Source organism: Bos taurus, chromosome 11 (assembly GCF_002263795.3).
Source record: "Bos taurus isolate L1 Dominette 01449 registration number 42190680 breed Hereford chromosome 11, ARS-UCD2.0, whole genome shotgun sequence".
Classification (NCBI taxonomy): domain Eukaryota; kingdom Metazoa; phylum Chordata; class Mammalia; order Artiodactyla; family Bovidae; genus Bos; species Bos taurus.
In genome coordinates, this window is record NC_037338.1 from 103,393,017 (window position 1) to 103,407,313 (window position 14,297).

The following is a 14,297-nucleotide window of genomic DNA, read 5'->3' on the forward strand; positions in this document are numbered from 1 at the left end:
CCAGTCTAGACTTCACTTTCAGGGGAGAGTCGAGTTCTGTGCTGCTGCTATTTCCCTGTACAAGGAGCAACCCCAAGCTCTCACGGCCAAGAAGGGCTCCCCTGAAACCACCTCTCACAAGTTACATCTGGGAGTGAGGACGTGGAGATCAGACTGCATGGTATGCTACACTTTATCATTCATTCCTGCCAAAGTGGCTTTTCCTCGCTATTTAGGAAGTAACTTGGAAAACGGTAACTTGCTCTTTCTAAAGAAGAGAGAACACACAGATCCCTCTGCTGGCTGAGCACAGGAACAGGGAGGGAGCCAGGAGCCAAGCTTCTTCCCAGGGCAAGTTCCGCCCCTGAGACCTCACACCCCAAGACCTCAATGGGATCCACAGCTCGGGCCTTGCCACGGAGACCCCGAAAGAGAGACAGAGCCGCACGACTCTGCTGGCAACGCCAGGCCCGTGTGATGCGGCCTGGGACAGCCCCGACCTGAGACCCGGCCTGGCGAGATGCCACCACGAGGCGCTCTGCCCCCCCCCCCATGCTGGACTTGGCCGTGACCCTGACGCGGCAGCCCAGCCCATCCGCCCCTCCGCCAGAAACTAAGGCCACCAACTGGGAGAAGAGCTGCTTCGAGGCCGCCCACACCCGCTTCTCAGAAGCCAACCTGCCTTTCACCAAGTAGGTCGGCATCAATTACGAAAGGTTATCCGAGTTCACCTTAACAGGAGACTTTATTTCAGGTAACTTTTCCCCCACCAAGTAACACCTACAGTTTTAAGGAACAGATGTACAACCTAGGGACTTCCCTGGCGGTCCGGGGGCTGGGACTCTGTGCTTCCCCTGCCAGGGGCTCGGATTCAATCCCTGGTCGGGGAACTAGGATCCCTCAAGCTGTGCAGCCAAAAATAACAAATAAAAGACACCACCAAAAAAAGAAAACGTGTAACACGGATGTAAATTTGGAATTATGCTACTTTTCTATGTGCCAGAGCAGAGAACAGAGTTTGGACCCAAACAGCCCAATCAGACATGGCTCTGCGGTGACATGCAGTCAGAGGACACATGGGAAGACAGCCTTCCTCTGGCGTGTGCAAGCATGTGTACAGACACATTAACGCCCCTGCACATTTATTGATAAAGTAAGCGGCTCACCCGTTTCACCTGGGCTGTGGGGATCCCAGGTCACAGCCAAGGACTCACTCGAACTTCCTCACTCGGGTGGACACGTGGTGGGCTGGAATTCTGCAGGGCAAGAAAGGGATGCCCGGCCCTCCGCAGTGAAAGCAAGACAAACACGCAGCTGCCCGGAGGGCAGAAGGTCTGCAGGGCGTGACCCAGTCCCGGGACAGAGGCAGCGACTTCACCGCCACAGCTGAGACGCGAAAATCCCCGCCTTGGGAACATGCCTGACCCTCGAGGCGACGTGCAGGGGGCCCAAGGGGCACATCCGGCCCCACATCCTGAGCGCTGGCCCAGCTGAGCACCCAGGGGCCGTAGTGCCGCGGGTCCTTGCTGAGCTTGGCAAAGGGTGCCCAGCATGGGAACAACCCCCACGATGCCCCACAGCCGACTGACCATGTCGGAAGACCCAGAGTTTGCCCAGAGGTTCAACAGGCCTGGGACATCTGGCCTGGGGGCCGGAAGCACCTCTCGGTCTTCCCTGAAAACCTTCCACCTCCTCTGACTCCAGCAGGAGTGAATGTGAATGAGCTCAGAACGTCACGGGTTCTGGCCTCGTCAAGGAAGAGGCTGGAAGGGCGTCTTCTCTTGATAAGAGGGCAGTTAGCCAGAAACCACTGGAAGCTTCTCCGCAGTGCGGAGTGGGGACCGTGACCCACAGAACCAGCCACGACAACCTCACACAAACGTGGCCGTAAAAAGCAAATTAGTTAATTACTTTATTACATTTTAGTGCTTTCTTAAAATAAATATAATAATATAATTATCAAACATACAGTGAGAAGTAAAGCACACGTGTGAACGGCATGTCACAGGAGTTCACTCAGGACTGTTTCAACACTCAGCACTGGAGAAACCGCACAGGCCTACCTATGTACAGACGACCCAACCGGCAGGGCGAGGCCACCGCGTCCCCTCCGTCCTCATGGACACGGTCACTCCCCTTTGCGTTGGAAATGACCAGTTTGCATGTTTTAACTTTTTCTCTCCGTTGAGCTTCAGTTTTTTTTTTTTCTTTCTGCAGTTTTGAGATAAATTCAAGTAACACTCCCAAGAAAAAAAAAATGTGCAAAACTAAATAAGTGACTCCAGAATGTCCCGGCGGTCGGGTCAGCGGGTCAGTCGCACAGGCAGCGTGTGTGCAGGCCGCGCCGGAAGGTCTGGTCCCGAGAAGCACCGGGGGCCGGCAGGAGCACCAGGCCCACCATCGGAGGGGAGGTGGGGGGGACCGGAGTGTCCCGTGGACTTGTGGTTCCCAAACAGCTGCCAACGACCACTTTCTGTTTGAATAGGCAACGCGACCAAATGCTCTGTCGACACGGAGAACCGCAAGCTCCCCGGCGGGCCCGAAGCTCTTCCGGAAGCCAGAATTGGGACGGGACGAGTGAGGACGTGATAAAAACACTAGAAAGAACTGTCAGCTTAAGTGCATCATCACCTTTTTAAGAGAAACATGCTCAGAGTAAAAAATATTCTACTTTACCAAAAAATCTGTCTTTATTAAAGTGAACAATCATGGGCGCGCGACCCCCAACGTACCGGGCGAGGGCTGTGTTGGCACGGCTCGCCTGCCTCCAGCCGGGCAGACGCCAGCAGAGTACCGTGCCTCCCTCGTGACTGCGTGGCGGGCGAACCCGCCGCACTTGTAAACGTTATTCTAGCAGAAGACAGACCGCAGATTTCAGTGCTTTTAGGGAACTGCTATTTTCAGTAAACTTTTTCTGAGCAGCAAGAAACAAGAATTTTTGTTTTTTTTTCCCCAGAAATCTTAGAATTGGATATAAACGTTGGCAGTAGACACAATCAATAAATATTATACAATTCTCAAATGAAAACAACTCCCCACCATGAACTCCTTTCCTACAGACATTCAAACACCCTGACCCGAGACCAAGTCTCAGTCCTGTGATCCCGCGAGATCACAGCCAGCCACAAGAGCGGGGGGTCAGGTCATGTGCAAAAAGGGGTGAGGTGGGAGGCAAGGAAGCAAAGGAGATCACTTTAATTTACACTGAAGGAGAACTTCAAGTAAAAGGACCCCACTGCCGGCAGCTCTGGGACACACCCCGGCCGGGAGCCTCCGAGCAGCAGGGCCGGGGCGACCGCTGGGAGCGATCGGGCCCCGGCTCCACCCCCGTCCTGGTGCCGGGGGCTCAGGGAGGGGTTTTCTCTTGTTGTCTAGAAGCCTCTTTGAAAAAGGTCTGTGATTCTGCATACTTCGTACCCAAAAGGAAGAAAGCAATAAGTATCCACCCAGCCGGCGTCCGCAGACTTTGCCGCGCCGGGGTCATTTGCGAGTCTGCGTCTTCTTTGGCGCCGAGGGCCGCTTGGGCTGCCACAGGTGGTTGTGGATGGTGAGCGCGTCCACACTGACCGACATGGTCTTGGCCGGGATGAGGCTGAACTGCTTCCGGTCCGAGCTGTACTTGTACAGCTTGTCGATCATCTTCTTGGCGATGCTCTTGGGCCCGGTGCCCGTCAGCTTGCAGATCTCCTCGGTGTCGGGATAGTAGCAGTAGAGAGCCCGGAACTGGCAGCCGGCGTCCCGGAACAGGATGATGTAGTGGTTGGCATCACACTTCTCCAGCTCCTGCGGGCGGGGCATGAAGCGGGGAGACACGGAGTGTGAGCCCCTGCTGTCGGACCCCGCGCCCACCGCCTGCTCACCCACCAGGCTAGACCAGGGCCGGAGCGGGCGTGAGGAAACGGGCCCTGTTCCCCACTGCCAGAGGGTAGGGCACAGCCGCCGTGGAAACGAGTCGGGCAGGTGTTCGGAGGCTGGAACACCGAGTCACCACAGGACTCAGCAGCTCTTTTCTCAGGGATGCGCTCCAGAGAAATTAAAACACGCATCCAGGGAAAACGCGTGCAGACGTCTCCAGCCGCATTATTCACAACGATCAAAGGCTGACGCCACCCGGACGCCCCTCAGCAGACGGATGGACAAGCTGTGGTCTGCACGGAAACGGGACGCTCTTCAGGCGCAGGAAGGAGTGAGGCACCACGGCACTACCCCTCGGATGGGCGTGACGACATCCTGCCAGTGAGAGACGCCGCCCAAGGGCCGCCTCGGGATGAGCCCCTCCAAGTGACACCACCGGGGGGTGGCGAACGCTGAGGGGACCACAGAGCCGGGGGCCAGGGGAGCGGCCCCGGTCCAGGGTCCTTCTGGGGGGCGGTCCTGGCCCTGACTGCAGCCCTGAAGCCGCTACAGGGGGCTTCACACTGGGAGAAGCATCCCTCGCCAGCGCCGTCACAGAAAGGACCTGGAGCAGGGCTGACGGCCGCTCCTTGTTACGGCGTCTGCCGCACCAGGCTCTCAACCTCAGAACGTCGTTACCGCAAAAACATGTTGCCCAACGCCCCTCACACTTGAGAATGCTTAGCTTCCTGCCCTGCAGTTCTCTGAGCCTGGTCTGGGGTGCCGCACCCTCCGAGAGTCTCCGCTCACCGTGAGGACGCCTCCTCGTCCCTCTCAGACCTCATCTGGCCCCCCCGCCGCCCTGTTCACTGGAGCCGTCCAGTGGCCACAGGACCCGCGGTCTGTGAGACTGCGCATGGAGGTGGGGAAGCCAGGGGCTAAGAAGATCCCTGTGACGCAAAACAGTGCCCCTCCTCCCGCTATTTGTGTTTATAGAAAACTGATTTTCACAAATAGATACTATTCTTCTCAGTATCTAATGGGCTTCCTGTTATTTTAAATAAATTCACATATTTATAAAATTAAGAGTAAAAGGCAAAATCTCAGCAATTTCAGCAACGTAAAAACTGTCTGAACACGAGCCAAACTGGAGGCGGAGCAGCTCCAGACCCTCCCGCCGTGCCCCCACCCTCACGCGCCTGTCCCAGGCCGGCAGCCCACGCGGCCACTCCCCACAGAGGCCCTACGGTAGCGACCCCTTGACCTCTGACCCCGAGCTCCCTGGTTCCAGCCAAACTGGGGGATCAGTCCCACCTGGAGCCTGGGGAGCCCCCAAACCTGCACGGCACCCCTCCCGACTCCAGGCCTCTGCTCAACGACCCCTTCCAGTGAGACCCCGCTGGCTGACCAGCCTGCCACAGCTGCCCTGGAGCCCCATGCTGCCCCTCCACTCCTTCCAGACCATTCATCACCGTCTGACCACAGCCACAGTCAGAATCAGTCCAACCGCTTTTGTGGACAGGCTTCTGGGAGCCGGGCCGCCCTCCGGCCGGCCTGTGGCTGTCTGCACGCTGTGATGTCTGAGCCAAGCTGGCAGCACGTCCTGTGGGTGCCACTACACGGCCGCCTTGGACCCGCCGGCAGCTGAGGAGCTGGTGACCCAGGGCAGAGAGGAGCCCCCGTGAGGCTACAGGCACGCACCCAGTCCTAACCCGAACCCTCCATCCGGACTCTCCGCCTGCTGAGGCCACCGCCACTCACCATGAACAGTGACTGAGGCCTGCGGCCCCGGGCAGGAACCATGAAGAGGACACAGATAACCAGCAGTTTACCTCAGACTTCCATTTCTCCAGCGGCCCCAGTGCAGAGCTGGGGCGCCCTGTCTCCACCCCAACACTGTCTATGACACTCGAGGACAGCCCCCTCCTCGACAGCATGCCAAGCCAGCTGGCTTCCCTGTGAGGAGCTCCACCCGCCTCCCCTTCCCTCAGGGCTGTACCCCAGACCCTGCCCGACCAGTGCAGCCTCTGTCCTGCTGGTCCGAGGTCTGCTCTTTCGTGGAGCATGCTGAAAGTGAGGGCCAGGGCACGCCGAGCGGCATGAGCAGACGGGACTGTGTGCCCACACCTGATCACACGCGTGAGACAGAGGCCTCTTCTGTCAGCCATCAGGGTTCTCCCCTCTAGGGAAAACCTTCATTCACAAATACCCTTCCTCTACATGAAAACTTAGGTGTGAAACTTTGATACTTGCCTCTAATATTGAATTTTTGTGAGGTTCGTTCACTTTTCCTGCGAGACAGCAATGGGATATAGCGTTGTGAATGATTGGTTTGTTGGATTTGCTGCTGGGCTCCTTAAACAGCTTGGGACCTGTGAGAAGCAGGCCAAGATGTGCAAAGTGAGTAACTGTGGCGCGCATGTGCACACACACACAAAAGGCCACAATCATAAAACCAAGCAGCAGACAGGCTAAACTAGGAGTGTTCATGATTTTCTGAAAACGCGGAGTAACAGCCAGTTCAAATCTATGAGAGAATTCTAAGTTACAGATTTTAAATAAACTAAGGAAAAGGTTAAAGTAATTAATAACTTACTCCCTTTCTAATTTCAGTTTCTTTGATACACAGAAAACACAGAAGTGGGACTTTACACCCTGAGCAGCGCGGGGCTCCTACGGGCCCAGGACACACAGTGAGCCACTAGCGGTGCAGGGGCAGAGGCTGCCACTCCGGCGCCGCGCCCTCCCTCCCCACGCCGTGCCCTCCCCGCAGGGCGTGGCTGGGCGCGCCCCCTGAGCGCACGGCCGTCACCTGTGTACTCGGCCACGGAGGCGAGTGAGGACGCGGCGGAGGCAGTCTCCCAGTCTCTGTCGGTGCTCCTGCTGGGGTTGCGGCTCAGCACGGGCAAGGCTTCCAGGGACTCGACTCTGCTGGGGAGGGGGACGGGGCAGGGATGGGAGGGTGGCAGGCACACCTCTTCTCGCCCGAGACTGGTGCCGGCTGGTGGGACCCCACCCTGCAACGGGCGGGGCTGCACCGCCAGCATAGGAAAGGCTGTCGGCCGCGGCAGCAGCGGGGAGTATGGCCAGTCTGCCCCAGCAAAACATGGCATCATGGACAGAACCCAGCCCAGGGCACCAAGGGGCCTGGGCGGGGAGGGCCACCCTCAGGTGGCACCGCGGAGTGGGAGGGTAGCGCCTGTCCTGCTGATGTGAGAACCAGGTGACCAGGGCCCGGACATTGCTGCTGCCCCCAGACAAGGGACGGACCAGGGGAAGAAGGGGCCTGGTGGGCGGAGTCCAAGCCCAGTGGGGTCTCAGGCCTCTCTGCTCCCCTACGGCCTCAGCCATGGCCCTTGGGCCACCTCCACTGAGGGGGACACACTCGTGCCAGGAGGCAGGTGTGGGAAAAGCCTGAATTCAGTCCCGGTAACTGACCGTCTGAGCAAAGTTCTAACCAGAGTCCAGGGTCCACAGGAGGCGTCAAGAAGCCCCCAGAGGTGCGGCAAGGCAGGACAGCGGGGACCTGCCTGCCAGGAGGCCAACCCCAGTGTGGAGGCAGCGTGGACAGAGACCCGCGGGGGCTGCTGAGGCCTGTGGGCAGTCAGTGCCATCGACAGGCTCCCCAACACCACCTCCTCCTGATTCACTCCTTAATCACAAAGGGAAAAGCCAGTGCCCACGGAAACAGCACCTTAGCCCACATCAAGGTGACACCACGACAGGCTGCCGTGGGAAACGCACAGACCCCTCTCCACGGTGCTGCTGCCAGAAACGCACAGGCTGGACTGGATCGGGGGAAACCTGCCGAGGGCCAGGCCACAAAGCAACTGGCCTGTCCTGGGCAGAGCGTCCAGCCCCAGGGAGACGCAAGGAGGTGAGCGCCCGTTCCAGGGAACGAGCACGAGCGCTCAGCGAGACCGTGCCCCACGTGGGCCTGGGCTCACGGAAGGACACTGGGGACGGCCACGGCGAGCTGGACTGCGGACCCAATGGCAGTGCTGGTCTATGATCGCGGTGACGAGAGGCAACGCCCCTGCTCAGAGACACACGCTCTCAAGTGTTTAAGGACAAAAAGGGTGTCGTCAACTTACTACTCTCAAAAGGCTAGAAACACAAACGCGTCCAGAGCTGGGACAACAGGGAGGCAGAGAAAGCCAAACACAAAACCGTCTCAGCAGTGGGCGAGCCTGGGCCACAGGGATTAGCTCCCGAGACGGCACTGCCGCAGCTCTGAGCTGCCCAGGGCCAGCCGGACGGCCCGCCGCCCACACTGCACAGCACCCCCGCGGCACCCCGCCTGCTCACCGCTGCGAAGGCGTGCCCCCCGAATGCACGCTCTCGGGCTCTGTGGTCGCTGCGGAGGCCAACGACAGGCTGGAGCCCGACTGGGCCCGGCTCAGGTTATCAGCTGCCGGAGACAAGACGAGGCGCGCTTCCGTGAGACGCGCGTCCCCCACACCAGCCGTCTGTACGGGGGTGGGAAGGGCCCGCCGCCTCTCAGCACCGGAGGATGCCAGTGCTCGACCCCAACTTTGGAGAAGGGAAGTGGGAGCTGACAGCCGGAGGGGCGGCGGGGAGCGGAGGGGCAGGGCCCACACACCACCTCCGGCCCTTCCCCCGGCCCTGCTTACGGGGGGAGGCGCTCTTAGGTCCCAGGTCGCTGCCTGGCTCCTCCCGGTGGACGGACTTGGGCCGCGGCTTCCTGGGCCTGGTCTTGGGTTTGCCCAGGCCCTGCTCCTCCAGGATCTGCTGCTGCTTCCGCCGCAGGTACTCCTGCTTGATCAGCTCCCGCCGCGCCTTCTCCTCCTCCTTGCGGATCCGGTCTTCCTCTGCTTTACGCCTGCAGAAAGGACCGGCCGGGGCGTCCTGCTCACGCCCAGAATCGGGGGGCGGGGGGGCGTGACAGACGGGGCAGGCAGGCGCCTCGGTCACTTACCGTGCCTCATCTCTCTTGAGCTCGACCTCTGCCTCCAGCTGCTGCCTCCGCACGCGGGCCTCCTCGGCCTTGCGCTGCTGCTTCAGGAGGAAGGCTGCCCGCTTCTTGGCAAGCTCGTCGTCTGCCTTCTGCTCATCCTACAAAGCAGATGTCACCTATGAGTGGCCGGACGGACCCTCGGGGGACCCCCAGCACGGTCATGCCCTGGCCCTGCCCTAAAGGTACAGACGCGACGTCTGCAGTCACCTATGAGTGGCCGGGACCAACCCTCACGGGAACCCCGGCACCATCAACCCTGGCCCCGTGCTTAACGCCCTGAGAAGAGGAAATGTAGTCCAGACGCTTCCTTACCCTTTTTAGAAGAGGAAGGAGCCCCCCTTTAGAGGTGCTAAAATGCAAACAAGAAACAAGCCGCGCCGTTCAAAAGGCATTCCGTGTGCCGACGCTGACTCTATCTGCCCGAAAAACCACACACTCGTTTCCACAACAGGAGCTAAAGTGTGTTTACAACTGAAGCACACGAACGCCAAGCAGGGGCCTGTGTGTCCTGACAAGACGGCCCTCATTGCTCCATCGGTGTCAGCCGCCCCCAAGGGCCAGGACAGAAGGAGAGGCTCTCAAGACAGAGAGGAGTCTCACGGCTCATTGCCCTCTCCTCCTGAAGAAAAAGCTCCAAGATGTTTCCTGAAGCTTCTCCACCTGCCCAGACTGCAACAAGGAGAAGCCAAGCTCAGCCCAGAGGCCAAACACCACCTGCTCTGCGGAGCCTTTGAACTAAGAGTGCTTTTCACTCTTAAGTGGTCAGAAAACCACCACGAGAAAATCACCTCGTGACACGTCAAGACCACACAGAATTCCTGCTCCAGGGCCCGAGGAGAAGCTCTGCCGGGGCCTGGCCAGCTGCCCTGGGAGAGCTGGGTCGTTGTGGAGACCCTGCAGCCAGGAGGCCGCACGCGCACCCGCCTCTACCCCCAGCCTCTGCAGCAGCGGCTCCGCACGGCCAGGGTGGGTGATGGCCTGGCCACCGCGGGACGCGGATGCCGCCAGCCTTTACCTTGAAGAAGAAGCCAACCCCTGGCTTCTGGTCCCCCTCGCTGCCGAGGTCCACGGAGCTGTCCCGGCCTTCCGTCTCCCCGTCCTCATCGGGGGCCTTCAGGTCGGAGAGGTCCACCTCGATGAGGCTGGCCTTGCTGCGCGGGGGCTCGTCCAGCGGCACGTTCTCCTTCCCGGGCGCAGGCAGGGTGCTGAGCCCCGCCTCCTTCGCGCTGCCTTCCAGCCCCTCCCTGAAGCCCCCCTGCTCGGACAGGACGTTGGCGTCTCGGGAGGACGAGAGGACGAGCGTCCGCTGGTTGCTCTCGTCGTGCAGTCGGTAGCTGTCGAAGACGCACTTCTCTGAAGCCTCACTCCCGGGCTCGCTGGGCCCGTCCCAGCCTGGCTCGGGGGGCGTCCGGGGCGGGAAGGACCGCGAGTGTGGGGCGGTCTCGAGGCCCGGGGTGGGGGTCTTGCTGCGAGAGGAACCCTGCTGTCGCTCCTTCGGCACCTTCAGCTCAGCCGGTCTCCCTGACCGGGCGTTCCGGCCCTGACCGAGGCGGGGGGGCTTGCGGTGACCGGTCAGGGCCGTTGGAGAGAGCGGCTCGACAAAGTGGATGGCCGCCTTGGCCTTCGGGTCCTGGGCGCCGTTGCGGGGCCCGGGTGAGGGCAGGGTGGGGGACTTGAGCAGCAGCTGCTCCTGCTGCTGGGAGATCCTGAGGATGGCTTGCTGCAGCGTGCTGATGGTCTCGTTCAGCTTCTCGATGGACAGGTCACACTCGCCCACGTCCACACCCTCAGTGTCCTCCAGGAGCACCGCCGACAGCGCCTTGCCGTGCTCCAGCTCGGGGAGGCTGGCGGGGTCCCGGGCTTTATGCGGCTGGACGAGAGCCAGGCCCTCCCCGTCCACGTCCGGAGACCCCAGCAGTGCTCCCCGGCCCTCCTCCTTGCCGAGGAAGTCGTCCCCGTTGTGCTGGGCGTGCTCCCCTGCGAGGGACCCCACTTTCAGCGGCTGCTGGGTGGCGTCGGCCCGGCCCTTCTTGACCACGTGTAGGAAGGCCGCCTTGCCCAGCTGCAGCCGCTGCCGTGCCGACAGCGCCTCCACCTTCTTCTTCTGCGCCTCGATGGCCCTGCGCTTCTCCTCCAGCTGCATGTGCAGCTGCAGCAGCTCGGAGGCCAGCAGGCTGGCGTGGTCCCCGCCTGGCCGGCTCGGGCTCTGCTCCCGCCTCTGCTTCCACGTGGTCAGCGGGGCCGGGCAGCTCTCCGACGCGTCAGGCGTGGTCTTCTGGGAGCTGCTCGCACTCGACTTGGTCTCACAGCTGTTGAGCCGCTGGAGCTTCCTCTCAGCAAAGCTGGTCATCTTCGCGCTCCCGCTGGCCATGGACGCGCTGCTGGTCTGGGAGACAGTGCTCAGGCATGGGCTGGAGCGGCCGCTGGCATCGTCTTTGTCATCATGCTCCTTCACCTTCAGGTCCTCCTGCAGCTTCGCGGACTCCTCCTCCCCGCCGTACCCGGCCCTCACCGCAGGGTGCTCCTCGCCGGCAAAGTCCTGCTCGGCCTCGTCCAGGTCTGCAACGTCCGAGTCAGAGTCCTGCCGCAGGACGGCCCAGGTGTCCGGGCTAAGGGCGCCGGGGCTCCGTGCACAGCTCATGTAGAGCCTGCCCTCCGCGTCCTTGTCAGCTCTGCCTACGTGAAGGAAGAAGCCGTCGGCGGACTGTCCCTGAGACGATGGGTCAAAACTGCTGCCGGCCAGAGACCCGCCATGTGTGTCCCCCGCCACCTGGGGCCCCACCTCAGCGGGCACGGCCTCGAAGCCTGCAGACATCTCTGAACAGGAGATGGGGCTGAAAGTCCTGTTCAAGTCCCGAGCGACGTGACTGCTGGGCGCCTTCTTCCGCCCCAGAGGCTGGTGGCCATCGCCAGACCTCCTGGACGTGAAGGCCCGGGGCCGCCCCTCTCCACACTCGTCCTCCTTGGTGACCACCTGCTTCTCCTTGGCTGGCCTGAGCACGGCCGGCATCAACGGCTCCAGGAAGAAGCTGTCGGTCTTACTCTCGAAGGCGTCCGCTAGCCTGTGGGGAGACCTGGCACCAGCCATCGGGCCAGGGTCGCCGCCCTGGCGAGCCACGTCCGTCCTCACGATGGCCAGGAGCTCCTCGTCTTCGTCCTCAATGTCAACATTGCTCAGGAGGCTCCTCCCATCAGTCCTGAGGGCTGCGGGCTGGGGCTGGTTTTGCGGGGTCAGGTGGACGACGCTGGAGGCTAGGCTGTCCTTGCTGATGGAGCGGGCCAGGCTGACGCTGTCGCCACCGCCCGGGTCCATGTCACAGCTCGCGGTGTGGTGGAGGGCGAAGGGCGCCGGCTGAGACACAGGCCTGCAACGTGGGGAGAGAGGCCACGGGACACGTCACGTCTCCGCGAGAGGCTTGTGAGTGACGAGAACACGAGTCATGAGAGAGAGTCCTCCTCTTACACAAAGGCCGCGTAAATGACTCTCCCCTGGGCGAAGGAAAGCCCGGAGGCCTGCAGCTCAGCGATCCGCAGACACTCTGGCCCAGCCCCCTTAACCATGCTGAGGATCCCAACGAGCTTTCACGGATTCGTCAATACGAGTCCGTTATGTATCACCCTAGGAATTTGAGCTGAGACGTTTTGAAAACGATTAAAAAATTCCGATAAGAAATCCATTACATGAGCTGTGGCCGTATTTTCTAAAACAAGCCAGGGCAGAGTGTAAGGAGCGGCCTCAGTTGCGTCCCTGGCTGGATTCTCGGGCCCGACTGAGTCAAGCCGCTGTGACCCCACACCGCCCAGGGCCTCAGAAGGCTGAAGGCAGCAGCGTTGCTGTGGGTGCACTCTGGGGTCCCTGGGCCACATCCGGGGCACTGCTCTGCTAGGCTAACCAACATTTCCAGCAGAAACGCATTTGGAAACGTGGACAGGTCACCTGTTTTTTTTTTCCGTCCATGCTATGGCTGCTCCTCGGGGCTGACTGTCGGCTCGGGTTAAGGAATTGGATCGGTGTCGCTGGTCTGCGGTTTGGAGAAAACAGTGAGTGAGCTCAGCGTTAAGGAACCAGTTTTATATCACTTGAAATTTCTTCAATATAATAACCACTTCTCAAAGAAATGCATCATAACTCAGCACACCACAACTGCTTAGGGAAGCAAATAATCCCAACACAATTTTCCACAGTTTCGACAACAAGTAATGTATAAGTCAGTCCAAGTCATGAAATCATGAGAATGTCAATTACATGGCAGTATCAATAAATGATGGGCTTCCCCGGTGGCTCAGCTGGTAAAGAATCTGCCTGCAATGCGGGAGACCCTGGTTTGATTCCTGGGTCGGGAAGATCCCCTGGAGAAGGGAAAGGCTACCCACTCCAGTATTCTGGTGTGGAGAATCCCATAGACTGTATAGTCCATGGGGCTGCAAAGTGTTAGACACGACTGAGTGACTTTCACTTTCACTTTATCAATAAGTGATGTCAATGTCAATTAAAAGAACCAGTGAACGTCAAAGTGTAAATTTTTGACACGATGTACTGCCATGCTTTATGGAATTCACTAGGTTTAATATGGCCACTGTACAGACTATAAATTGTAAGGTACATGAATAAAACGCAAAAAGCATGCCGCCAGTCTTCGTAACCAACATCGCCACATCATGACCAATCTGTTCATTTTGGAACTACGATGTAATGGCCTCCAGAGAGGGACGGGGGTGGCGGGGGTGGGGTGGTGCTTCTCACCTGGGGGGTCCTCTCCCTGCACCGTCTTCTGCTGCTTCTGTCTCAGTGGCAGTAAAGGGTGTGATGGGCTAAAAGCTGAGGCTCCCTTCCCCCTAAACAGAGAGGATGGGAGAGAAAAATCACCAGCTGCTGGTCTTCAAGTTCAAAACCAGACCAGCATGAATCACACCGACCTGCAAAAGATTCAGACTCCCTGGGAAAATTAATTGCTGTAAAAATGAACCCAAAATGTACCAAGAACATCAAGAATTCAAACTTGGATAAACATCCAGACTGCAGCTCAGAGACACACTGACCTCTGGTCATGGCCTATCATACAACAGGCTTCAAGTTTCCACAGCAAATTCAAGTTCGTGTTAAGGCCACCCTGCTCACCTGGGCAGGGGGCGCCCACAGAGGAGGTCCTCGCTGCTGACTCCCCGCAGCTTCCCATCGCCCCAAGGAAAGGCGACCCCAGGGGGAACATCAGACGGTGGGGGTGGGAGGCGGGCGGACTTACGGGGGCTCGGGCTCCCCGAGCTGCAGGTCGGCCGGGCTCGCCGCCGCGGGGCTGCCCAGGAAGCTGCGCTTGGTGGCGTTGGAGATGGGAACTGGGGGCCGGCTGCTTTTGGGGTACGACACTGATTTAGCTGCAGAAACAATTTTATAGGAATAGTAGTCTTGTTATTTACCGCTACTGACAACACTAGCGAGAAGAATCTTTAAGAAAAATAAATCCATTTTCATGAGTACTAAAAACAAAACTTTTACATGAAACTAAAC

At 59.5% G+C, this 14,297-nt stretch overlaps 1 protein-coding gene across 6 annotated transcripts in view; it reads right to left on the reverse strand.

The window, feature by feature from the left end:
- Nucleotides 1-1,864: 1,864 nt before the first annotated feature.
- Nucleotides 1,865-14,297, reverse strand: part of CAMSAP1 (calmodulin regulated spectrin associated protein 1) — a 43,119-nt gene continuing 30,686 nt past the window's right edge. For 3 of the 6 annotated variants that reach the window (XM_059891095.1, XM_010810395.4, XM_059891096.1), the window contains 10 exons: nt 14,035-14,164; nt 13,536-13,627; nt 12,729-12,813; nt 9,807-12,156; nt 8,753-8,889; nt 8,448-8,656; nt 8,122-8,224; nt 6,626-6,744; nt 6,067-6,185; nt 1,879-3,762 (listed from right to left, as the gene is read on the reverse strand). In XM_059891095.1, coding sequence (XP_059747078.1) covers nt 3,460-3,762; nt 6,067-6,185; nt 6,626-6,744; nt 8,122-8,224; nt 8,448-8,656; nt 8,753-8,889; nt 9,807-12,156; nt 12,729-12,813; nt 13,536-13,627; nt 14,035-14,164 — 3,647 coding nt within the window. In that variant the 3' untranslated portion in view covers nt 1,879-3,459. Of the gene's footprint in view, nt 3,763-6,066; nt 6,186-6,625; nt 6,745-8,121; nt 8,225-8,447; nt 8,657-8,752; nt 8,890-9,806; nt 12,157-12,728; nt 12,814-13,535; nt 13,670-14,034; nt 14,165-14,297 lie in introns of all 6 variants that reach the window. The other 3 variants (XM_010810399.4, XM_059891094.1, NM_001192096.1) reach the window with 2 other exon arrangements.